The 26,872-nt window shown below is 41.6% G+C and overlaps 3 protein-coding genes across 3 annotated transcripts; all 3 read left to right on the top strand.

Moving 5' to 3' along the window:
- Positions 1-6,867: 6,867 nt before the first annotated feature.
- LOC130490726 (olfactory receptor 6B1-like) lies at positions 6,868-7,827 on the top strand. The gene has a single exon (XM_056864535.1). The coding sequence runs from the start codon at positions 6,871-6,873 to the stop codon at positions 7,825-7,827; it is 957 nt and encodes a 318-aa protein (XP_056720513.1). The 5' UTR covers positions 6,868-6,870.
- A 4,577-nt stretch (positions 7,828-12,404) lies between these two features.
- LOC130489650 (olfactory receptor 6B1-like) lies at positions 12,405-13,187 on the top strand. Its single transcript, XM_056863422.1, has one exon. It carries the CDS (start codon positions 12,405-12,407, stop codon positions 13,185-13,187), a length of 783 nt encoding a protein of 260 aa, XP_056719400.1.
- Positions 13,188-18,439: 5,252 nt separating this feature from the next.
- LOC130490725 (olfactory receptor 6B1-like) lies at positions 18,440-25,326 on the top strand. The gene is made up of 2 exons (XM_056864534.1): positions 18,440-19,028; positions 24,356-25,326. The coding sequence occupies exons 1-2, from the start codon at positions 18,440-18,442 to the stop codon at positions 25,324-25,326; spliced, it is 1,560 nt and encodes a 519-aa protein (XP_056720512.1).
- Positions 25,327-26,872: the final 1,546 nt, after the last annotated feature.

Genomic DNA, 26,872 nt, shown 5'->3' with positions numbered 1-26,872 from the left:
GTAGAATATCTGTGCCGGTCCCTCATCTCTTTGAATTTCTTTGCTGATCAAAACAATTCATTTGAAACAGACTCCAAATTGTGTCTGTGTGTAGGGGGGGAATCTCACCCTTTAGACTCTTATTGAAGCCAGGTCCTTGAAGCAGATATACGATTTAGGAAAGCAGCTCTTCAGAAGGAGCACAGTGCTCAAGAAACATGTTTTTAAATCTTCATACGTTTTTTTCCCAGTCCAAAAAGCTGCCCAAATGGTGATACTCTATGAAGGACTGAAAGCTTACCTGATGATTTGACCAGTATCCACTGAATCTTGCAGCGGTGTTAGTTTGCTTGGGTCCTTTTTTTCCTGTTTTCCTTTTTCTTTTTTTCCTGTTTTTCCCTGGCATTGAAAACAAACATGTGATTTATGACCTCAGGAAGATTAGAGTGCCTTCTAGTTCAGAGGTCCATTGTGGGTTGGTTAGAGGAGCAGACTAGGATCTCGACTAAAATTCCCCCTCAGCCATCAGGCTCTTTGTGCCAGTCACACTCAGCTTAACATACGTCATGGGTTTTTGTGATGACAGACAGACAGACAGACAGACAGACAGACAGATAGATAGATAGACGATAGATAGATAGATTTGAGGTATATTCAATTTTGTTCTGTAACATAAGGAAAGTGCCTCTGTTCTCACCTTTATAAAGTTACTTGTAGTTAGTGCACATTATAGATGATTTCAGATTAGTGTGATAGAGATTGGGATACACTGTATAAGCAACTGAACTGGAGCATTCCCCACCACCCCTTTGTTCTTTGCATTGTCTAAGAAAATCCTCTTGTGGCTTATATAATACAACAGCCTCACTGTAACAGTGGATTCTCCAGTCAGAAAGCCTGATCCATCATTCCACAGCTCCCCAATGCAAATAAGAAAGGGAGCACAAAGAAAGTATCTGTGGTGATCTCAACCCACATTGCTCTAATCAAGGAAGGCCTTGGAGGGATTGAAAGAGAACTTGCAGTAAGCAGAAGCACTTTGTGGACATTAGAGCACCCATGTCCCAAACAGACACGGGAGCAAGGCTTCTATGTACATACAAGTATTGTTGTAATGACTAAATAGTTTCTGACCATGCAAAATGGAAGCCCCTTCATAATCCTGTGGAGATATTTCCTCAGATTCTATGCCCCAAAGCACATCTCAACATTGTATGGGTCTTGTAAAAGTATTCTTAAAAACTGAAACCCCAGTTACCATAAAATGTTTAAAGTACTTCATGGCATCCATTGTATGTAATCCAGTTATCTTAGAAAATGAATTATAACATCCCGAAGCTAATGAGTGAGAAACTGGAAAGAAACTCAGCAATGGAAACCATTACCGAAATATTTCAAATCGATCCTAGAAAATGAATCCACTTACCAACTTTCCCTTGCTTGATTTGCTTGTGAAGCACTGGTGTTTTCTTCATCCAATTTAACTCCAGTAAATTTCTGCTCACAATAAGAAATTTCAGCTGAATTGTCAGAGCCACTGTTGCTGTCCTTTTGTACCCTCCAAATTACATTTCTGATGCTTTTGCACGTGTATTTGAAAGCTGACTCTTAATTCAGTGATTATTATTCCTTAAGGATATGCCATTTTCCCAAAACAACAATCTAACAAGGTACGTTTGCCCCCTGGAAGTATGAAACCATTTCTTCATCAGTCTCCTCTCCAGTGATGTATCTGTTGAGTCTTAAAAATAACAGACCCCTACCTGCCTAACAGTGCAATCCTTAGGAGAGTTACTCCAATGGGCTTAGGTAAAGGTAAAGGTCCCCTGTGCAAGCACCGGGTCATTCCTGACCCATGGGGTGACGTCACATCCCGACGTTTCCAAGGCAGACTTTGTTTGCGGGGTGGTTTTGCCAGTGCCTTCCCCAGTCATCTTCCCTTTACCCCCAGCAAGCTGGGTACTCATTTCACCGACCTCGGAAGGATGGAAGGCTGAGTCAACCTTGAGCCGGCTACCTGAAACCAACTTCCGTTGGGATCGACTGGAATAATTCTGCATAGGATTGCACTGAAAGTCCATCAGCATAGGTATATTAACTCTGTGTGACTTTCCTGACATATTTAAGCAAAGTATTTGAATAATAGAACCAACTGGGATTCTCTCACACCACTTTAAAAACAAACAAACAAACATTTATTCCATATGGAATCTGTTAAATGTGACTCCAGAAGTTTAGAGAAATTTCATAACCATGGTAGCAGATGGTCAATAGTGTTATTTTAAATGGAAATCCTGACTAGGCTTGAAGAGACCTGGGTTCAAATCCCTATTGTATAATAAAGCTTATTGTGTGATTTGGGGCCAGTCATTTTCAGCCTAATTAGAGTTGAAGAATAAGGAAGATAAAAATCTTGCCAATACTTGCTTTCAGAGGTTGGTAAGATGGTCATAACTAGGGCTATTGAAAAAAAAACCCAGCAAAAATTTGGATTTGAGGTTATTGGCCTCCCCCATCCCCCGGCAAAACCCAAATTTCCTATACAGGTAAAGGTAGGAATTCGGCTTTAAATTCGGGATTCCTGAAAAATTCGGCCATTTGAACCCATTAAACTCATTTCATGACTTTTTGTGGCTCCTGGGGGGCATTATTGCAGGAAGAAGTCCCATCATTTCAGGGTAGCATGAAGGGACTCTCCTTGCAAGAACCACCAAGTTTGGTAAAGATTGGGTCAGGGGGTCCAGAGTTATGGGGTCTGGAAGGGGTCGCCCCCATCCTCCTCCATTGAAATGCATTGGCAAAGTGGCTGTGTTCAGATACTTTAATGTGATCTTTGCAATGTAACTCAATGGAGAAGCTGGGCTTTAATTGGTGGGAAAGTTTGTCCCATGCCTTCGTAGAGATATAATGTATCTGGATACATTGTATCTCTATGGAGATGCGGGCGAACTTTCCCAGCTTCTCCATTGAGATACATTGCAAATATCATGCTAATGATTCTGAACACTGCCACTTGGCGCAAAAAGGGACATTCCTGGCCCAAAAGGGCTTTGGAAGCTGCCTAAAGGCAGCTCCGCCCCTGGGAATGCCCTCTACGGTGCTGGCATGAGCCTTGTGACAGAAATATGCTGCCTGTGAAGTTGCACTGGTGGCCCTGGCTCATGCTGCTGCACAGTTCTCCTACAGCAGCATAAGTGCCCCTGTGCTGCCATCCATGGGATAGCATAAGTGGCATTTGCACTGCCTTACAGGTCACACTGCCTCCTGACTGTTTTGCCCCCCCCCCTTTTGGATTGCACAGTTAGAGGATATTCTAAGCAACACTTTTATAATACAGTTTTGGCCCAACAGAGATTGCATTGTTTTATTTATGCCTGCCTATCCACTATAAATTACTAGGGGCATGCAAAAAAAAAATCAAAATCAGAAAAAGTCAGATTAAGCTATATTGAGCCCCTCTTATCGAGAATGGGTCCTGACAGGGCAGGAGAAAGGATTGAGATGCTCCTACATGGGGATAATCCTTCAATCACTCTTCAGGTTGTGAAATTTTGCATGGCGGCAATGAAAATTCGACGCCATAAAACAGCCTCTTAGCGCAATTGACAGATGTGTCCCAGCTGTAATTTTCTTTTTAAGTGTTATAAGACTCGGACTGTAATTCTTTGTTTGTAAGAATTTATTAGCCCATATTTTCTGTTTTATCTTGTTTTATCTGGCTAAGGACCATAAATAAATTGTCTGTCTGTCTGTCTGTCTGTCTGTCTGTCTGTCTGTCTGTCCGACCGTCTGTCTGTCTGTCTGTCTGTCTATCTGTCTGTCTGTCTGTCTATCTATCAGCTAAAAAAATCCAGGTTTCCTGAAAATTCCTAATTCCCATACTGGTATAGGCTTTTTTTCCAGTTTTTCTTCTTCTTTTATTTGTTGTTTTTATTGTTTTGCTATGGCTTTGAGCTAATGCAATAAATGATCAAAGGACTACTAAGGATAAGGCTCCTGTTCATTTTGGATGAAAAAAAAGTATATAAAACACAGATACCCCCTTTAATTGTGATTGTTAGTGAGATGAAAGGGAAAAAAGTTAGCTGTAGACAGGTGTTCCATAAAGTGTTCTATAACAGGTGTTTAATAAAGGAGGCTCTAAGGATCATGTCTCTGAAGAGCTTTCAGAGGTTGTCTAGTGAAATTTCTTGAGCTACAACAGGTCAGTTAATTTCTGTGATTTTTTTAAGAATATAAAAGGTGGGTCAGAGAATTATTTACAAGATCCAATCTAGTGGAAAGCTGAAGATAGTTATGTCCTTGTTACAATTTGATCTTCTGCTTTTGCACTCTGAATTTATTTCAGAGACACCTCCAGAAAGAAAAGGAAAAAATGTTTGTAAGTTCTTCGAATTTAAAGTGTCATAAGTTGTTGATATTTGTACAATGTGTTCCTAATTTTTCCTTTACTGTACAGTATTGTATTGGTGTCACTTCCCACACTCAGGCAAACATGATTGTGGGGGCTACATTCAAAAATACCAAGCGAACTTCAGTGGTTCAGATCTTGAATCCTCGGCACATTGTGAGTATCAACTTTTCTTTCGTTAATATGGGGCATTTCATTCATTAGGTTCACTTAAATGTAATGGTTTGTCTGATAGATCTTTTTCTTTATTTGTACTTTAAAATTCTGTTTAAGCCTGGTTATGTAGCAAAATTGGCGAGGCTTACACAAACCACACACATGAGAGAAAGCCAAACATTTTCTATACAATGCTGAGTGCTTTTGGATGCAAGGGCATAATTCAAGCAAACAAGCTTGATTTACATTTATTCTGAACATTCTTTTATATTTAATCATTTTGGGGTTGCATTGCTAGGTTTTATTTGTCAGGTTAGTAGACTTTATTTAATTTTTTTTTTTAAAAAACCACTTATTGGGTTGGTTCCAGCTATTTTTACTTCTGGTGAAAAATAAAGAAGAGATCCTGTAGTAAAGAAAGGAACTGGACACCACTGAATGAAAAAGCTGGCTGGATCCAGCCCATTTTTGGGGGGAAATCAAAATATCAAATGATGGAGCAAAAGGATTTACCTTATTTTCAAGCACATAAATGTGAAGGCCTGGTCCAGACAATGATAAGTGCTCTTACTGGGTTGAATTTCCATTCCAGTAATACTGGAGCCTTCCACCAATACAAGAAGCCATCAATAGTGGGAGGTTTTTGTTTCAGAGAAATCCTCTACCCTTAATGGAATGGAAACTCTGTATTTGATTCCAGTTTGATATTTCAGCATACAATCAAATATTTTTCACAGAAATTCAATGAACGTTTAAAACTATGCTAACAGTTGTATCCAGTCAGCATTTTCTGCTGCTGAAAAAGTGAGGAGGGAGTCCCCTTTAGCTGAAGATCATGGGACATGTAAGGGCAAATGTCATGCATAAAGAAATGTAATTGGTCAAGACTGACCAATCAAGACTGACCAAACCCTACTTTTGGTTTGGTTGTGACCAGAATGATGAATAATCAGTGAAATCCTACTAGCTATTGTACATGTAAAAGAGAGAGCTTGACCACCAAAAAGGCTAAGCTAAGGATCATAAGACCAATCTGGAGGGGGAACTCTGAGCAAAAGCAGTGCTGCAGTGGGGAGGGAATCAAGCAAAACTGAGCAGAAAATGTGGAAGGATCCAATAAAATGGTTTTCAAACCATGCTTGATACACCAGTTTTTATTTATTTTATTGTAAGGTTGCTTGGAACAATCCTGGATTCCAATGAGATCCAAGTGTTGCATAAAGTATAAGCACAGACTCCAAAGGAAAGTAATGTGAGATAATATGGGGTGGCATGAAAATTCTGTCTGTGGTGTTTGATCTGAAATGGGTTATTCATACATGCCAATCATTGGCTGGTCTTACTTGAGGACCATAAATGTGTGAATGTTCCTAGTGACAGTGGCCATCCCAGTGAACAGTTCCAGAACAGATTTTTTTCCCCAGTGTGGGCTGTCTGACAAATGGTAGTCCATTACTTGATTTCTCTACTCAGGCTAAGTGTGTAAACTGACTTCACTACAAGTCAGTGCATAAACAGATTAGCATCTGATGCCTGATGTTTAAGGCAAGTCATCTTTTGGTGCTGCAGTTATCAAGTGGTAGCCATGGTTGTGCGTACCAGCCTTAAAGTGTTGAGATAATTTCTTGGATGTCTTGGAGTAGTAATTCTCATGTGCTGTATGTACTGTTATACCTAGTGTTTCCAGGTCCCTCTTTGCCACCAGAAGGAGGTTTTGTGGGTGGAGACTGAGGAGGGTGGGGTTTGGGGAGGGGAGGGACTTCAATGCCATAGAGTCCAATGGCCAAAGAGGCCATTTTCTCTAGGTGAACTGATCTTCATCGGCAGAGGATCAGTTGTAATATCAGGAGATCTCCAGCCATTACCAGCTATTACCTGGAGGTTGGTAACCCTTGTTATAAATCTAACAACTGCAGAGTGGTGTAGACATGTGAGGTAGTTATCTTGTTTGTTACTTGGAAGAAGTGTTGCACACAACAAAAAATGATATTTTAAACCTACAACAACCTAGTCCAATAGGTTAGGCTGGCTCGCCCAGGGCTGCCTAGTCAAAGAAAGTCACTCAGCTCTGATGTTTGCTAGATGGCCTTGGACTAGTCACCAACTCTTGGCCTAATAACCTGCACACAGTTTATTGTCAGGACACACTGGCCGAGGGAAGAGCCATTATTTGTTTTATTTATTTGGAAAATGTATATTAAGTAAGTACACTTCTATATCATATCATCTTCCAGTATGCACAATATTGGTTTGCTTTGCCAACACCTCCAAATCCTTTCAAATGATTTGATTTTCTCTTGTTCCTTCAGGTCTTTGTGCCAGAAATGGAACTAGGAAACCAGACGAGAATCCAAGAGTTTATCCTCCTGGGATTCCCCACCAACATGGAACTTCAGATATTGCTGTTTGTCCTATTCCTTTTGATCTACATCCTGACGCTCCTGGAAAATATTGTAATCATCATCCTCATTAGGACAAACAGCAAGCTCCACAAACCGATGTACTATTTCCTTAGTCACCTGTCTTTCCTGGAAACTTGGTACATCTCTGTAACTGTCCCAAAACTTCTAGTTAACTTCTTATCAGAGAACAAAAGTATCTCCTTCAATGGCTGTATGGCTCAGCTGTACTTCTTCATAGCTGTGGTCAGTACCGAGTGCGCCCTCTTGGCTGTCATGGCCTATGACCGCTATGTTGCTATTTGCTGCCCATTGCGCTACCCGGTCATTATGACGGCTCGTCTGTGCTTCCAGCTGGCTGTAGGATCTTGGCTGGCTGGCTTCCTCATCTCTATGTTCAAAGTGTCTTTCCTTTCCCGTTTGACCTTCTGTGGACCCAACGTCATCAACCACTTCTTCTGTGACATTTCACCCTTGCTTAATCTTGCTTGCTCAGACCGGACAATAGCTGAGATGGTGGATTTTGTATTTGCTCTTATCATCTTTGTAATTACACTGTCAGTAACAATTGTCTCCTACATGTGCATAATGAAGACCATTTTATGTATCCCCACTGCCCAGGGAAAGAGAAAAGCTTTCTCCACCTGTGCCTCACACTTGTCTGTGGTTGTCATTTATTACTCAGCTACCCTCTTCATGTATGCCCGACCAAGGAGAATCCATTCGTTTAATCTGAATAAGTTTGTGTCGGTTGTGTACGCGATTGTTACTCCTTTGCTGAATCCCTTCATTTACTGTCTACGGAATCAGGAGGTAAAGGAAGCCCTGAAAAAGATTTTTTGTTCCAGCTTGAGTGCTAACTCTATGATGAGTGACCACTAAATCCGTACAAGCTGGATTTATGAGGAGCTCACAATGAATTATGCTGAGATGCGGGGGGATGATCATGGACTTACTCCACACACACCCATACTATATACCTAAATTTCTTTCCCCTTTTTGGCTCAGCTCTCAGCAGCTTGACCAGGCCAATTTAACCTTCATTCACCCCCTTTAACTGACTCTCAACATGCCATGACGCTTACTGCATGCTTAGCATCAGGAAGCCCTGTCCTCTTTTGGTTCATTTGCAAAATACTCAGGGTAGGCAGAAAAATGCAATTTTGAAAATGAACCCAAAGAAGGCAGGACATCCTAATGGTCTCGTGGCTGTCATGATCCACCCAATTTACTACTAGATGGAGGGATGATAACAATGACAAAGGTAAAAGATTGGATACAACCAGCTGTTGGATGAAGAGGAAGTGCCCTCTTTGATTGTACCAGAGGGCTATGCTGCTGATCATGAGACTGGCATATGCAAAAATCCTGTGGGAGGGGGGCTGCAGTAAGGAGAAGAATGGGACAAGATTGACTGGAAAAACGGCTGGATCCAACCCATAGTCCTCGGATTTAATTGTTCACTCATAAGGCTGTTTTCACACAAGCTGAGTAATGCACTCTCAAAGAGTTATGTTAGTTGCTTGCTACTGGATTTTCCCATTTCATACAGGAAAATCCAGTTGCAAATGATTCCTTGAGTGCATTGAGAACACATTGTCCAACATGAGTGAAAAGACTTAGAAACAACCTACAAAGTAGAATTAAACATCTGGCCAAACAATTTGGGGTTAAATGTTATATTCCTTTTTTTTTCCCTCTCGTGGACAACTACTCATACTAAAGCAAGATTCTTTGAAATGCTGCTGTCCATCATAACCACCTTCTCTTTCGTGAGTTTACATGTCTACTCTGCTCAGGTGGCACACACGCTGGTGCCTGGGGGCTACGGAGCTGTGGACTGTACCCAAAACGAACCAAAAACATTGCTGAGATCTACTTCTTGCCAGGGGATTAAGCATCTGATAGAAAAAAGTGGGCAGAGCAATCCTTAAAGTGGGGAGCAAAATGCCTCTGGAGTCAGCGTGACCCCTGTGGTGGCACAGATGCTACTTACACCATCTAAAATTGCACCTATGTTGCAACGGGGTCACTTATAATGGCGGGAGGGAGAAGCATGGTAGTATCTTGTCTGGCTGCTATCGCTGCCACCACAGGAGCATAGCTCCAGCATAATCAACAAACCTCTAATGGTCATGTCTCTGATGAGATTTCAGAGGTTGTCTAGTTAAATGTGCTGAGCTACAACTGAGACAGGTCAATTCCAGGTTGGAAGAATGTGATACAGATGCACTGGAATGATCAGAGTTAATTTTTGTGATTTTTAAAAAGAAAATAAAGGATGGGTCAGAGAACTGTTTACAAGATTTAATCTAGTGGAAAGCCAAAGATATTCATGTCCTTGTAATAATTTGATCTTCTGTCTTTGCACTTTCTGATTTTATTTCAGAGACATATCCAAGAAGAAAAAAAGCAATTGGTTCCTATGTCCTTAGATTTTAAAGTCATAAGTTGTTGGCATTGTTTGTACATTGAGTTCCTGGTGTCTCCCTTTCTGTTCAGCACTGTATTGTTGTCACTTTCCATGCTCAAGCAAACATGATTGTGGAGGCTTCATTCAAAAATACCGTGGAAATTTCAGTAGTTGACATCTCGAAACCCTGGCACGCTGTGAGTATCAACTTTCCTTTCATTAATATGGGGCATTTCATTCATTAGGTTCACTTAAATGTAATGGTTTGTGTGATAGATCTTTTTCTTTATTTGTACTTTAAAATTCTTTTTAAACTTGGTTATGTAGCAAAATTGGTGAGGTTTAGATAAACCACACACATGAGAGAAAGGCAAATAATTCTATACAGTGCTGAGTGCTTTTGGATACAAAGACATAATTCAATCAAGCAAGCTGTTGTAAAGATACTTGGACCAATCCTGGATTCCAATGAGATCCTGTAACAATACCCTTCTATACCCCCTGTAATATGGACATCCTTGGACTCTCATGTCTGTACATTGGGACTGTTGCTGAATGGCAGGGGAGGCATGGAGAGAGACAGCACCACACTCCAAGACACAGGAGCATCCCAGGCACCTCACCGGACTTCGCTGTACGGAGCCAGCAGGGACCTGCGAATGGCACACAGCACCTGGACCCGGAGAAGGGAAGGGGACCTGCACTCCATCTTGGATCTGAATGCAGAGCAGAACAAAGAACTCCAAAATCTGCTCCTGAGCCTCTCTGCCAGAGACTCGCCCCTGGAACAGCTGCCTTCCTGGACACCTTTTGCATAACCAAAGAAACGGCCAGCATATCAAGATCTGCCTGACGACTTCAGACTCAGAACAATAGCGTTTTCCCCTTCCACACCTTACATTCCTTCTCTGGGCAAGCTAATCCCATCTTCTCCTTCCCCTCTCTGCCCCCAGTTCCTGCCGGCTGTCAATAACACAATCACCGAGTGATTGACAGTCATCAATAATCCCCTCATATTCTGATCATCCTGGCTCCCACCTTTTCACCACTCAATCTTTCTCCAATTTTGAAGCAATCTTACCTTTGTGCCCCACTGCTCACATGCCCTGTAAGTCAGTCTGCCCCAGTCTGCCTATAAAACAGAGAGACCTGGCACATGTCAGTGGCTTCTCATTTTGGATCCAGAACACAAGATGTGAGTCCTACACCTGGCATGTAGTCATTTTCCCCCTTCCCTCATGCAGTTGCTATTCTGGAACCTCGCTCTGCAGGAAAGGTGACTATGAACTGCTTGGGAATCTCAGAATCTCTACTTTCTTAGCTCTCTCTGTGTTGTTTGTTTGTGTGTGTGTGTTGTTACCCTGTTTGATTACTTTTAATAAAACCCTTAAAATTCATAAAGGTCTCCTCGTTATTGGGTTGCTCTCCATTTTGGCTTGCTCACCTAGGGGCAGAATTGGTTTAGAAAGATCCCCACGCCAGCCTCTTGCAAAGCTCTATTTAGTCTCCAGCTAATTTCCCCAAATAAAAGGAGACCCCCTCTGTGCTTGGCATAACAATCCAACTGTTGCATAAAGTATAAGCAGAGACCAAAAAAGGGGGCAAACACAAGAATTGCTTATAGCCCAAAGGATGAGCTGTTTATGCAGCTTGACTTGTTTTCTTGAGATAGTTTGAAATATTGACTTTTAATAAATCATTGAAATAAGTTTCATTAGTGATCAGTAGGTTGGATCCAGACAGCTTTTTCACTCAGCCTTGCCCTATACTCTACTTACTATACCTCCCGCCCCACATGGTTTATGTTTAGTAGCCCTAAGCAAAGCCTTTGGGATGATGAAAGGGGATTCCTCTTTCCTTTTTCACCAGCAGAACAGGTGGCTGGATCCAACCCACAATCTGTGACAGTAGTGTATATTCATATGCAATACAGCTGTGTGAACCCTTGAATGCATTATAGCACATAACTCATACATACATTTGTCATGCCCCACAAAAGTGTGGAGTTGTATTTATGTATATATCATGTCATTACTCAGCCCTGACTCCACAGGGAAGTGAGATAATATGTGGCGAGATAATATGTGGTGGCAAGGAAATTCTGTCTGTGGTGTTTGATCTGAAATGGGTTCTTCATACCTGCAAATCATTGGCTGGTCCTGCTTGAGGACCATAAATGTGTGAATATTCCCAGTGGCAGTGGCCATCCCAGTGAGCAGTACCAAAATATACTTTTTCCTTGATGTGGGCTGCCTTATATATGCTAATCCATTACTTTATTTCTCTAAATCTAGATGGGTAGCAATGTTTGTCTGTAGCAAAATTTATGGGCAGGGTATGAGCTGAAGAAGTGAGCTGTGACTCATGAAAGCTCCATAACCTGCCAGAAATTTTGTTAGTCTTTAAGGGGCTATTGGATTCTTGCTCTTTTCTCCCTGGATCTAACAACTGCAGAGTGATACCAACATGTGATGTTAGGGTTGCCAGGTCCCTCTTGGCCACAGGCAGGAGATTTGTGGGGTGGAGCCCAAGGAGGGTGGGGTTTGGGTAGGGTTGCCAGGTCCCTCTTTGCCACCAGTGGGAGGTTTTGGAGGTGGAGCCTGAGGTGCGAAGGGTTTGGGGAGGGGAGGGAATTCAATGCCATAGAGTCCAATTGTCAAAGCGGCATATTTTCCAGGTGAACTGACCTCTATCAGCTGGAGATCAGTTGTAATAGCAGGAGATCTCCAGCTACTACATGGAGGTTGGCAACCCTATGTGATGTAGAGCTCTTATTTGTTACTTGGAAGAAGTGTTGCTTTCAACACAGGATGGTATTTTAATCCTACAACAACCCTGTAAAATAGGTTTGACTGACTTGTCCAGGGCCACCCAGTCAGAGAAAGTCAGACTTGGGCTGAAGGGATCTTTACTGATAAGTAAGTATACCTTTACTCCATGTCATATCATCTCTCAGCATAGACAATATTGCTTTGCTTTGCAAACACCCCCAAATCCTTTCAAATGATTTGATTTTCTCTTGTTCCTTCAGGTCTTTGTGCCAGACATGGAACTAGGAAACCAGACTAGAATCCAGGAGTTTATCCTCCTGGGATTCCCCACCATCATGGAACTTCAGATACTGCTGTTTGTCCTATTCCTTGTGATCTACACCCTGACACTCATGGAGAATATTGTAATCATCACCCTCATCAGGACAAACAGCAATCTCCACAAACCAATGTACTATTTCCTTAGTCACCTGTCTTTCCTGGAAACCTGGTACATCTCTGTAACTGTCCCAAAACTTCTAGTTAACCTCCTGTCAGATAACAAAAGTATCTCCTTCGAAGGCTGTATGGCCCAGCTGTACTTCTTCATAGCTCTGGTCTGTACTGAGTGTGTCCTCCTGGCTGTCATGGCCTATGACCGCTATGTTGCTATTTGTGACCCGTTGCGCTACCCAGTCATTATGACTGCTCGGCTGTGCTTCCAGCTGGCTGTAGGATCTTGGCTGGCTGGCTTCCTCATCTCTATGTTCAAAGTGTCTTTCCTTTCCCGTTTGACCTTCTGTGGACCCAACGTCATCAACCACTTCTTCTGTGACATTTCACCCTTGCTTAATCTTGCTTGCTCAGACCGGACAATAGCTGAGATGGTGGATTTTGTATTTGCTCTTATCATCTTTGTAATTACACTGTCAGTAACAATTGTCTCCTACATGTGCATAATGAAGACCATTTTATGTATCCCCACTGCCCAGGGAAAGAGAAAAGCTTTCTCCACCTGTGCCTCACACTTGTCTGTGGTTGTCATTTATTACTCAGCTACCCTCTTCATGTATGCCTGACCAAGGAGAATCCATTCGTTTAATCTGAATAAGTTTGTGTCGGTTGTGTACGCGATTGTTACTCCTTTGCTGAATCCCTTCATTTACTGTCTACGGAATCAGGAGGTAAAGGAAGCCCTGAAAAAGATTTTTTGTTCCAGCTTGAGTGCTAACTCTATGATGAGTGACCACTAAATCCGTACAAGCTGGATTTATGAGGAGCTCACAATGAATTATGCTGAGATGCGGGGGGATGATCATGGACTTACTCCACACACACCCATACTATATACCTAAATTTCTTTCCCCTTTTTGGCTCAGCTCTCAGCAGCTTGACCAGGCCAATTTAACCTTCATTCACCCCCTTTAACTGACTCTCAACATGCCATGACGCTTACTGCATGCTTAGCATCAGGAAGCCCTGTCCTCTTTTGGTTCATTTGCAAAATACTCAGGGTAGGCAGAAAAATGCAATTTTGAAAATGAACCCAAAGAAGGCAGGACATCCTAATGGTCTCGTGGCTGTCATGATCCACCCAATTTACTACTAGATGGAGGGATGATAACAATGACAAAGGTAAAAGATTGGATACAACCAGCTGTTGGATGAAGAGGAAGTGCCCTCTTTGATTGTACCAGAGGGCTATGCTGCTGATCATGAGACTGGCATATGCAAAAATCCTGTGGGAGGGGGGCTGCAGTAAGGAGAAGAATGGGACAAGATTGACTGGAAAAACGGCTGGATCCAACCCATAGTCCTCGGATTTAATTGTTCACTCATAAGGCTGTTTTCACACAAGCTGAGTAATGCACTCTCAAAGAGTTATGTTAGTTGCTTGCTACTGGATTTTCCCATTTCATACAGGAAAATCCAGTTGCAAATGATTCCTTGAGTGCATTGAGAACACATTGTCCAACATGAGTGAAAAGACTTAGAAACAACCTACAAAGTAGAATTAAACATCTGGCCAAACAATTTGGGGTTAAATGTTATATTCCTTTTTTTTCCCCTCTCGTGGACAACTACTCATACTAAAGCAAGATTCTTTGAAATGCTGCTGTCCATCATAACCACCTTCTCTTTCGTGAGTTTACATGTCTACTCTGCTCAGGTGGCACACACGCTGGTGCCTGGGGGCTACGGAGCTGTGCCCTCCTCCACCGCCAGTGCAGCCACACTGGGAGGGAAACCTGGAAGAGGCAGCAGGTGCCAGTATTGTGGAGGCATTCCCAGGGCATTCCCAGGGGCAGAGCTGAAATCAGTCAGCTTCCAAACCCCTTTAACCCTGGGAACGCCCCCTCAAACTGTGGCGTGGCTGTGCCACCTTTTTTAGTGATATCTAAGTTAAGCACTTTTTTGCTGTTATATAATTTAAGAAGATATTTGGGTATGATAATTAGTTAGCCAAGAAAGTGAGCCCTTATCAGATGGGAGAGCTAGCTGTTGCTGGAAGATGGTTTTGAAGACCTATAAATATGGAAACTAAATTGATCTGTGTTGAACTCCTTATCTGTAACCTGTTTATTTGGGGTGGGGGTAAAATAAATAATAATGGGTATAAGTAATCACTCTCATTAAATATCTATAAATAAAATGTAAATAATTATGTTTTAATAAAAAGATAAAATGGAAGCAAACATTCTGTAATATTGCTTGTGGACTGTACCCAAAACGAACCAAAAACATTGCTGAGATCTACTTCTTGCCAGGGGATTAAGCATCTGATAGAAAAAAGTGGGCAGAGCAATCCTTAAAGTGGGGAGCAAAATGCCTCTGGAGTCAGCGTGACCCCTGTGGTGGCACAGATGCTACTTACACCATCTAAAATTGCACCTATGTTGCAACGGGGTCACTTATAATGGCGGGAGGGAGAAGCATGGTAGTATCTTGTCTGGCTGCTACCGCTGCCACCACAGGAGCATAGCTCCAGCATAATCAACAAACCTCTAATGGTCATGTCTCTGATGAGATTTCAGAGGTTGTCTAGTTAAATGTGCTGAGCTACAACTGAGACAGGTCAATTCCAGGTTGGAAGAATGTGATACAGATGTACTGGAATGATCAGAGTTAATTTTTGTGATTTTTAAAAAGAAAATAAAGGATGGGTCAGAGAACTGTTTACAAGATTTAATCTAGTGGAAAGCCAAAGATATTCATGTCCTTGTAATAATTTGATCTTCTGTCTTTGCACTTTCTGATTTTATTTCAGAGACATATCCAAGAAGAAAAAAAGCAATTGGTTCCTATGTCCTTAGATTTTAAAGTCATAAGTTGTTGGCATTGTTTGTACATTGAGTTCCTGGTGTCTCCCTTTCTGTTCAGCACTGTATTGTTGTCACTTTCCATGCTCAAGCAAACATGATTGTGGAGGCTTCATTCAAAAATACCGTGGAAATTTCAGTAGTTGACATCTCGAAACCCTGGCACGCTGTGAGTATCAACTTTCCTTTCATTAATATGGGGCATTTCATTCATTAGGTTCACTTAAATGTAATGGTTTGTGTGATAGATCTTTTTCTTTATTTGTACTTTAAAATTCTTTTTAAACTTGGTTATGTAGCAAAATTGGTGAGGTTTAGATAAACCACACACATGAGAGAAAGGCAAATAATTCTATACAGTGCTGAGTGCTTTTGGATACAAAGACATAATTCAATCAAGCAAGCTGTTGTAAAGATACTTGGACCAATCCTGGATTCCAATGAGATCCTGTAACAATACCCTTCTATACCCCCTGTAATATGGACATCCTTGGACTCTCATGTCTGTACATTGGGACTGTTGCTGAATGGCAGGGGAGGCATGGAGAGAGACAGCACCACACTCCAAGACACAGGAGCATCCCAGGCACCTCACCGGACTTCGCTGTACGGAGCCAGCAGGGACCTGCGAATGGCACACAGCACCTGGACCCGGAGAAGGGAAGGGGACCTGCACTCCATCTTGGATCTGAATGCAGAGCAGAACAAAGAACTCCAAAATCTGCTCCTGAGCCTCTCTGCCAGAGACTCGCCCCTGGAACAGCTGCCTTCCTGGACACCTTTTGCATAACCAAAGAAACGGCCAGCATATCAAGATCTGCCTGACGACTTCAGACTCAGAACAATAGCGTTTTCCCCTTCCACACCTTACATTCCTTCTCTGGGCAAGCTAATCCCATCTTCTCCTTCCCCTCTCTGCCCCCAGTTCCTGCCGGCTGTCAATAACACAATCACCGAGTGATTGACAGTCATCAATAATCCCCTCATATTCTGATCATCCTGGCTCCCACCTTTTCACCACTCAATCTTTCTCCAATTTTGAAGCAATCTTACCTTTGTGCCCCACTGCTCACATGCCCTGTAAGTCAGTCTGCCCCAGTCTGCCTATAAAACAGAGAGACCTGGCACATGTCAGTGGCTTCTCATTTTGGATCCAGAACACAAGATGTGAGTCCTACACCTGGCATGTAGTCATTTTCCCCCTTCCCTCATGCAGTTGCTATTCTGGAACCTCGCTCTGCAGGAAAGGTGACTATGAACTGCTTGGGAATCTCAGAATCTCTACTTTCTTAGCTCTCTCTGTGTTGTTTGTTTGTGTGTGTGTGTTGTTACCCTGTTTGATTACTTTTAATAAAACCCTTAAAATTCATAAAGGTCTCCTCGTTATTGGGTTGCTCTCCATTTTGGCTTGCTCACCTAGGGGCAGAATTGGTTTAGAAAGATCCCCACGCCAGCCTCTTGCAAAGCTCTATTTAGTCTCCAGCTAATTTCCCCAAATAAAAGGAGACCCCCTCTGTGCTTGGCATAACAATCCAACTGTTGCATAAAGTATAAGCAGAGACCAAAAAAGGGGGCAAACACAAGAATTGCTTATAGCCCAAAGGATGAGCTGTTTATGCAGCTTGACTTGTTTTCTTGAGATAGTTTGAAATATTGACTTTTAATAAATCATTGAAATAAGTTTCATTAGTGATCAGTAGGTTGGATCCAGACAGCTTTTTCACTCAGCCTTGCCCTATACTCTACTTACTATACCTCCCGCCCCACATGGTTTATGTTTAGTAGCCCTAAGCAAAGCCTTTGGGATGATGAAAGGGGATTCCTCTTTCCTTTTTCACCAGCAGAACAGGTGGCTGGATCCAACCCACAATCTGTGACAGTAGTGTATATTCATATGCAATACAGCTGTGTGAACCCTTGAATGCATTATAGCACATAACTCATACATACATTTCTCATGCCCCACAAAAGTGTGGAGTTGTATTTATGTATATATCATGTCATTACTCAGCCCTGACTCCACAGGGAAGTGAGATAATATGTGGCGAGATAATATGTGGTGGCAAGGAAATTCTGTCTGTGGTGTTTGATCTGAAATGGGTTCTTCATACCTGCAAATCATTGGCTGGTCCTGCTTGAGGACCATAAATGTGTGAACATTCCCAGTGGCAGTGGCCATCCCAGTGAGCAGTACCAAAATATACTTTTTCCCTGATGTGGGCTGCCTTATATATGCTAATCCATTACTTTATTTCTCTAAATCTAGATGGGTAGCAATGTTTGTCTGTAGCAAAATTTATGGGAAGGGTATGAGCTGAAGAAGTGAGCTGTGACTCATGAAAGCTCCATAACCTGCCAGAAATTTTGTTAGTCGTTAAGGGGCTTCTTGCTCTTTTCTCCCTGGATCTAACAACTGCAGAGTGATACCAACATGTGATGTTAGGGTTGCCAGGTCCCTCTTGGCCACAGGCGGGAGATTTGTGGGGTGGAGCCCAAGGAGGGTGGGGTTTGGGTAGGGTTGCCAGGTCCCTCTTTGCCACCAGTGGGAGGTTTTGGAGGTGGAGCCTGAGGTGCGAAGGGTTTGGGGAGGGGAGGGAATTCAATGCCATAGAGTCCAATTGTCAAAGCGGCATATTTTCCAGGTGAACTGACCTCTATCAGCTGGAGATCAGTTGTAATAGCAGGAGATCTCCAGCTACTACATGGAGGTTGGCAACCCTATGTGATGTAGAGCTCTTATTTGTTACTTGGAAGAAGTGTTGCTTTCAACACAGGATGGTATTTTAATCCTACAACCACCCTGTAAAATAGGTTTGACTGACTTGTCCAGGGCCACCCAGTCAGAGAAAGTCAGACTTGGGCTGAAGGGATCTTTACTGATAAGTAAGTATACCTTTACTCCATGTCATATCATCTCTCAGCATAGACAATATTGCTTTGCTTTGCAAACACCCCCAAATCCTTTCAAATGATTTGATTTTCTCTTGTTCCTTCAGGTCTTTGTGCCAGACATGGAACTAGGAAACCAGACTAGAATCCAGGAGTTTATCCTCCTGGGATTCCCCACCATCATGGAACTTCAGATACTGCTGTTTGTCCTATTCCTTGTGATCTACACCCTGACACTCATGGAGAATATTGTAATCATCACCCTCATCAGGACAAACAGCAATCTCCACAAACCAATGTACTATTTCCTTAGTCACCTGTCTTTCCTGGAAACCTGGTACATCTCTGTAACTGTCCCAAAACTTCTAGTTAACTTCCTGTCAGATAACAAAAGTATCTCCTTCGAAGGCTGTATGGCCCAGCTGTACTTCTTCATAGCTCTGGTCTGTACTGAGTGTGTCCTCCTGGCTGTCATGGCCTATGACCGCTATGTTGCTATTTGTGACCCGTTGCGCTACCCAGTCATTATGACTGCTCGGCTGTGCTTCCAGCTGGCTGTAGGATCTTGGCTGGCTGGCTTCCTCATCTCCATGCTCAAAGTGTTTTTCATTTCCCGTTTGACCTTCTGTGGACCCAACGTCATCAACCACTTCTTCTGTGACATTTCACCTTTGCTCAACCTCTCTTGCACAGACCGGACAGTGGCTGAGATGGTGGATTTTGTATTTGCTCTCATCATCCTTCTAATTCCCCTGTTGGTCACAATTGTCTCCTACGTGTGCATAATAAAGACCGTTTTATGTATCCCCACTGCCGAAGGAAAGAGAAAAGCTTTTTCCACCTGTGCCTCACACCTGACTGTGGTTGTCATTTTCTACTCAGCTACCCTCTTCATGTATGCCCGACCAAGGAGAATCCATTCGTTTAATCTGAACAAGTTTGTGTCGGTTGTGTACACTATTGTTACCCCTATGCTGAACCCCTTCATTTACTGTCTACGGAACCAGGAAGTAAAGGAAGCTCTGAAAAAGATTTTTTCCAGCTTGCGTGGTAACTCCATGATGAGTGACAACTAAGTTCATACAAGCCCGGCTCACAAGGAGCTCACAATGATTTATGCTGAGTTGGGGTGAATGATCATGGACAAATTCCACACCCTCCCCCTCACACTACATACCTAAATTTGTCCCCTATTGGGCTCAGTTCTCAACAACTTATCCAACATAAGTGAAAGTAGAAACAACCTACAAATTACCCGAATTAAAGCTCTGGCCAAACTATTTGGAATTAAATGTTATCTTCCTTTTTCTCTTGTGAACAACTACTCATACTAAAGCAAGGTTCTCCAAGGTCTAGATCAATGTTTTCTGATCCAGATGTTATTAAAATTGAGGGAAAGGAGCATAGAGAAATGAAGTGACCTTATCTTACAAATTGCAAAATCCAAATTAAGCTAACCATGTGAGCTGAAATTACACTTGAAACTAGATTCACCTCCCCTGTCCCATAACTAAAAATTCCTAAGAATCTTTCTTTCTTTCTTTCTTTCTTTCTTTCTTTCTTTCTTTCTTTCTTTCTTTCTTTCTTTCTTTCTTTCTTTCTTTCTTTCTTTCTTTCTTTCTTTCATCTCTCTGTTATTGGAAAACCTAAAAAAATCCAAGTAATGTCATATTGGAAGTTTAAAGGTATTAGTTTTAAATGTTTTAAATAAAATGGAACATTAAGTTACTGTGCTCTTTCATGACATAACAGTACACTCTATTTACTTCATTGCATTTCAGTTATGTTTGATGTAAGACCTATGCTTGTATTGGGCAACAGCCATTGAAATGATAAATGTTCTGTAACTATGTTGGATAAAAGCATTCATTTCCCATTATGTCAATGTTGCTCATTATATTATTGAAACACCTATATGGTCCTTTATTTTCCAAATGTGACTCGTTTATTTGTTTATTTACACCCCACCTTTGTTCCCAGTGGAGTCCCATCCTCACAATAACCCTGCTTGATAGGTTAACGTAAGCAATTAGTTTGCTGCCTGACTCAATGAGTTTTTTGGATTAGTGAGTTTGGCCCTCTACTATGGTACACTTGATTTAATATTTATAGTATTTATTACCCTGTGAATGTAACTACATTTTAATTGTAGGGGATTATATGCATGGACAGTGGCATGGACATGTGTACAGACATAGATAGTTGATCTTCTATGGCACTCTTCCTCTAAGGAGATTAGGTGGTATATACTGCATTCTTTTTATCTTCACAATGGCCTTATGAGGTAGGCTAGGAGAGAGACTAGGAGAGAGACTGCAAGTTGTCCATGGTCACTCAGTGCGCTTGGCAGCTAATCAGGAATTTGGATGTGGGTTGTGCCTCATTTAAACACCAGGTTGGTGTGGCCAGAATAGTCCTGATCAGAATCCTTCTCCAAGATTCCTGTGGACCAAATTGTATCAATATAGGGAATAAAGATGCAAAGTGGGAATATTTTAGGTTTCTGTATAAACAGAAATCAGTAGATTTAAAATAAGAAATCTGAATCACTTCTCTACAACCATGTTAAATAGGCACTGGTAAGAATGGTTAATTGCATTTGAGATTTCGGAGGCTGTAAATTAGAATCATAACAGCTAACAGAGTTAGGAAAAAGGAAAAAGGCAAAAAAAAAATGAATAAAGATCTAGACAACTACATTTGTCAGCCCCTGGGCATGGAAAGAAACTTTTTAATTCCCCTGATAATTTTAAAGGGGGAGAGAATATCTGCTGAATTCTTATGCAACATCTAGATAGTTCTGGCAGGCATATTCCACTTCCTAACAACTTGGTTATTTCTGTTCAGGTAGTTGTAGTGATTTCTCCTTATAGAGTTCTTCCTGAAGCAGCTCATTTTCTGTCAGAAGCAAAGCCTGCTAAGGGAAAGTCAAACGGAATTGTCTTTCAAGCAGCTGTAAATCTTACTGCACAGTATCCAACTCAAACTGGAATGAAAAACTACTAGCCAGCAGATTATGTGAAAAAGCCTGTCGAGGTTCACCTTCAACTCAGGTAAACATTCAGTGGATTGTAATTTGTTTTTGTGGATTCAGTTTTTGAAAAGGTAAATTGTGATCTTTCATTTCTTCTGGCACTAAACGGGATGCTCTCGAAGAGATGAAAGGTGTCAGGAAAGCAGGGATTCAATGAGAGATGCATTGGCCCTAATTCACCAGCACATCATAGACATGCACAAGTTTTTTTCTCTCTTTCTTTGCATGCAGAGTGAAGATTTAATTTCTTTCCCCAAGCACCTGCTATCCAACTCAGTCTTGCAAGCCTCCTTTTGAAATGCAACAGAGTTTTTTTTAAAAAAAATTATTGTTTTCCTTTAATATCTCAATCCAGCTTTTCAACAATATATAAAGTTTCTATTAACATTAATAAAAAAGGAATAAGTGATATTGTTGATAATACATTATAACTTTAAATTGAACAATTGACTTCCCCTCACCCCTTCCATCTGTTTATAAATTTAACACTCTTTTGCATATGAATACTAATCCCCATTTCATATTAATAGTAAAATACTATCAATTCATAAACACCTTATACAATCAAGTAGGATCACTTGGGTTAAATGCAACAGAGTTTAAACAGCTGCAAAGGTGGTTTTGACAGTGGGTGCTGTTTGGGGGAAATGGATGCTGATTTTTCCATTGTACTTCTCCAAATGAGGCTCAATATTTATGCTCTGGAAAAACTGTATCAACACATGTGCAGACTCTTAACTTGTAAAGCACTGCAAACAATTCATTCCTCCTGTTTTGTAGTTATGAGAATACTTTTTCTACCTACACTTGTCAGTCAGTGTGATTCAGTAACTAGCAGTGCAAGCATAAGAACAGTTTCCTGAGAGCAAGTTCCATTAAATAGGCTTGAGTAGGATTCTAAGTACACCTGTTTAGGATTGCTCTCTAGAATATGGGATTAGGGTGGGAGAGATCTACCTTAAAGTCCCCACATAGCCACAAAGTTCACAAGCAGAGCAAATTTACAAATTAACTCCATGGAAGATGGTGTCATCATCATCATTCCTTTATTGGCATACAAACACACTTCAAAAGGTTACAAAAGGAATGGAAAGGTTAAAAGGTGCCCTTTATAAAATGGTTAAAAGGCGGTTACATTGAGAAATACATTTTGTTGGTACTGCCATCTAATTAGCTGTTTGGCGGGCTTTTAAAACAAACTTTAAAAAGTGAGCCACTGTCTCCAATATTTGGGGCGAACAATTGTTCAATAAATAGAAAACGTTAAAAGAATCTGAGACATTCGATCTATTTACCAACAGGGGGCTTATTAGCGCATTACGAGATTCTGTGTAGAAACTACAATAAAATAACAGTAATTGTATAGGTAATGTAAGTGACCTTGAATATTTGCTTAAGCTGTGTGTGTATTAAGTGCTGTCAAGTTGCTTCCGACTCATGGCAACCCTGTGAATCAATGTCCTCCCAAACATCCTATTGTTAACAGCTTTGCTCACGTCTTGCAAAATGAGGGTCATGGCTTCCTTAATAGAGTCAATCCATCTCATGTTGACCTTATAGAGTCAATCCATCTCATGAAGGGAGCATCTCTTGTCCTGCTCCCTTCAACTTTTCCTAGAATTATTGTCTTTTCCAGTGACTCTTGACTTCCAATAATGTGACCAAAGTACAATAGTCTAAGTTTCGTCATTTTAGCTTCTAGAGTCAGTTCAAGCTTGATTTGATCTAGAATCGGGCTTGATTTGATCTTGATTTGCTCAAGCTACTTCACATGATAAAAAAGAAGTTGAGAGAAGTGCTTATGCTGAACTGAGCTGCTTGGATAAATCTTGAGATGGAATGATAATGAACAAATCTGCTTCTTCTCTATAACACTACATGGTGAAAATATTGAAATACACCATGGTTAGTTAAACTCCAAAAATAGTAATAGGGAAGCTTCATGGGGGGAAGTAGTCACAAATTTCAATTGAAATTTTTTTAACATTCAAGTTACTTTCATTAAGTTTCCTCATGTGTATTTCCATTTTTCTAAATGAGAATCTGACAGATCTTCCTGAATTTGAGGTATGCCTCTAGTTTTTAAGGAATGATTATTTGCATTAATCTGGGCAATGGCAAAGCCAAAGTCTGGCAATGGAAAAGGTTTAAAATTCAAAGAATTTCATTCTGCGGGGGAGGGGGAAATTTTATATTTTCCAAAATCTTGTCACATGGCTTATCCCATGTAGGGTATTTAAAACAAACAAAAAAACAAACAAAGTGTTCTCATAAACAGTGCAATTCTATGCACTTGGGGAGGGGCTGTGGCTCAGTGGTAGAGCATCTGCTTGGCATGCAGAAGGTCCCAGGTTCAACCCAGGCATCTCCAGTTAAAGGGACTAGGCAAGTAGGTGATGTGAAAGACCTCTGCCTGAGACCCTGGAGAGCCGCTGGCAGTCTGAGTAAACAATACTGACTTTGATGGACCAAGGGTGTGATTCAGTATAAGGCAGCTTCGTGTATGTTCATGTGTATGCATAGTTACTCCAGTCTAAGCCCACTGAAATGAATAAAAGACATTTGGAGGTGGTTTACCATTCCCTGCCTCTGCATGGGCTGAGAGAGTTCTGAGAGAACTGTGACTATCCCAAGGTCACCCAGATGGCTTCATGTGGAGAAGCGAAGAATCAAGCCCAGTTCTTCAGATTAGAGTCTGCTGCCCTTAACCACTACACCACGCTGGTTCTCTTAACATTTGAGATAGGATTATGAAAACTACAAAATTCAGAGCAAACCTTATGAATATGGAGTGTGTTCCAACCATTGTCACTGAGCTTTGTCAATCTGAAAATAAACAATATGCATGCTGTGTAAGATAGGAAATAAATATTTTTGTGACCTCTGTATGATTCAAGTTTCCTTTTCATTCTTTAAACTTCCTTATTTTTCATGTTTCCTATTTGAATTGACAACTTTTTCTTTATCACCACTTTCTCACTTTTGTACCCCCAATACTACAGACCTATGGATCACAAAAATAAGACTATGGTTCAGGAATTCATTTTACTTGGGTTTCCAACCAGCATGGATCTGCAAGTGCTTCTGTTTGTGACATTCCTGGTGATGTATGTCCTGACGCTCCTGGAGAACATCATTATCATTGCTGTGATCAAAACCAACCCTCAGCTTAACAAGCCCATGTACTTCTTCCTCAGCAATCTCTCCTTCCTGGAGACATGGTACGTCTGTGTGATTGTCCCCAAACTATTGGTCAACTTCCTGGCGAAAGACAAGAGCATCTCCTTTGAAGGTTGCATGACTCAGCTCTACTTTTTCAGCTCCCTCATATGTACCGAGTGTGTCCTGCTGTCCGTCATGGCCTATGATCGCTATGTGGCAATTTGCAACCCATTACGTTATCCAACAATCATGACCCAGCGCCTCTGCCTGCAGCTAGCAGTGGGGTCATGGCTGACTGGCTTCTTGGCCTCTATGCTGAAGGTTCTCTTCATATCTCGCCTGCCATTTTGTGGCCCTAATATTATTAACCACTTTTTCTGTGACATTTCCCCCTTGCTAAACATGTCATGTGAGGATATGACAGTGGCTGAAGTTGTGGATTTTGTCTTGGCCTTGATCATTCTGTTGGTCCCACTCTCGGTCACCATAGTTTCTTATCTCTGCATTATTGGTACCATCTTGCGCATCCCCACAGTTCAAGGTCGGAAGAAGGCTTTCTCCACATGTGCTGCTCACCTCACTGTGGTTGTCATCTTCTTCTCAGCCACTCTCTTCATGTATGCAAGGCCAAAGAGGATTTACCCTTTTGATCTCAACAAACTGGTGTCTGTTGTATACACCATTGTCACTCCTATGTTGAACCCTTTCATTTACTGTTTGAGGAACCAAGAGGTCAAAGGAGCTCTAAAGAAAGTTTTCAGAAGTACTAGGTCTCTCTCCAAAGTTTTAATTCCAGTGACTTATATTGAGTGAGACAGATAGTACTTAACATTCCTGGAATGTCCTTATTTTTATTTATTTATTTATTTATTGAATTTGCTCAGTAAGGACATGTATTTCAAGGGGAGGGATTGGCGCCTGCAGAAAAATATGGGGGGGAGGGACCCCCGCCATTATGGTGGTGAAAATGAAATAATTAACAAAATCATTGGTAGTTTGCTGCCCTTTAACGGTAAGCTGAAATCTACCACCTGAGGTGATCAGCCTCATGTTGACTAATGGTAGAACTAGCATGGAGAATTTTAATACTGCATATATTATCTTGTAAGACACTTTTTAGCCAAACTTGTTTCCAAACAGATGCATGCTTTTTTGAGGTGATTTAAAATCAGGGGGGATAACAATGTGTTAGTTGCGTAAATGGATAGGGCTGCCAACCTCCAGGTACTTAGTACAAGAATATGCTTAGATATCTGCAAAAAAAAAAAAAAAATTGTATTGGAAAACCAAACAAACAATAACAGCAAAGTTCTATATACCGAAGTGACAAATCACATCAGTGAAGTGCTATGTACATAAATTGCCATAAGCATATACAGCAATCTAGGCATATATTTTTCGTATCCTAAATACAGGTAGATGTTCAATGGATGTTCATATTACTGAAGAACAGGCCGGATTGCTGGGATACGTTCGTCTCAGCATATTCTTGTACTAATTTCCTAACCTATGATAACAGTACAGAGATGTTTCTTTTTGTTGGTTATTAACCTCCACCTTAACGTGGTGAGGGGGTTTGTGTGTGTCAGGGAAGCTGAAAGCAATACCGTAAGGGGTCTAGACTCCATCAAGGGACTAAACTCCTAGCCGAGTCACTCAAGACAGAATGGTCACAGCTGAGACACCAGACGAAGATGCATCCACCCCCTTAAGGGATCAGTGGCCACATCCGCAGAAGAGAATAGGCAGTTCCAATGGGGATGGTGCCAGAGGAATCCCTGAAGGTTAGCAACTGGGCAGCAGCAGTAGTGGAAGGTGACACTGGCGGAAGATCTTTCGTAGGCAACGGCAGTGCCGCTACGGCTAACCCTGGTTAGTACTGCGCAGAAGAAGGCACTGGTAAACCACTTCTGACCAACCTTTACCTTGAAAACCCTATGATGAGACAATCCAAAAGGAAAAAAAGATATAGTGCTGGAAGATGGGATCTGAATAAGGCTGTCAAAGATAGGACATTTTGGAGGACTTTCATTCATAGGGTCGCCATGAGTCGGAAGCGACTTGATGGTACTTAACACACAAAACTTGCTGGAGATCTCCTGCAATTACAACTGAACTCTAGGTGGCAGAGATCAGTTCACCTGGAGATAATAGTCACTTTGTAAGGTGGACTCTATGGCATTATACCACATTGAAGTCTCTTCAGACTCCACCCCCAAAATCTCCAAAAGTGAAGACCCTTGAGCTGTGGTGGCAGCTGCTGCCAAACCAGTGTTTTTAAAAATCTGCACAGCCAAGCAAATATCCAATGGCCAATCAGAAGCCACACACACAACACAACACAAGCCTTTACTGGCAT

This window comes from Euleptes europaea, chromosome 18 (assembly GCF_029931775.1).
Source record: "Euleptes europaea isolate rEulEur1 chromosome 18, rEulEur1.hap1, whole genome shotgun sequence".
In the NCBI taxonomy this organism is placed as follows: domain Eukaryota; kingdom Metazoa; phylum Chordata; class Lepidosauria; order Squamata; family Sphaerodactylidae; genus Euleptes; species Euleptes europaea.
This window is presented reverse-complemented; position numbering and strand designations above follow the sequence as displayed.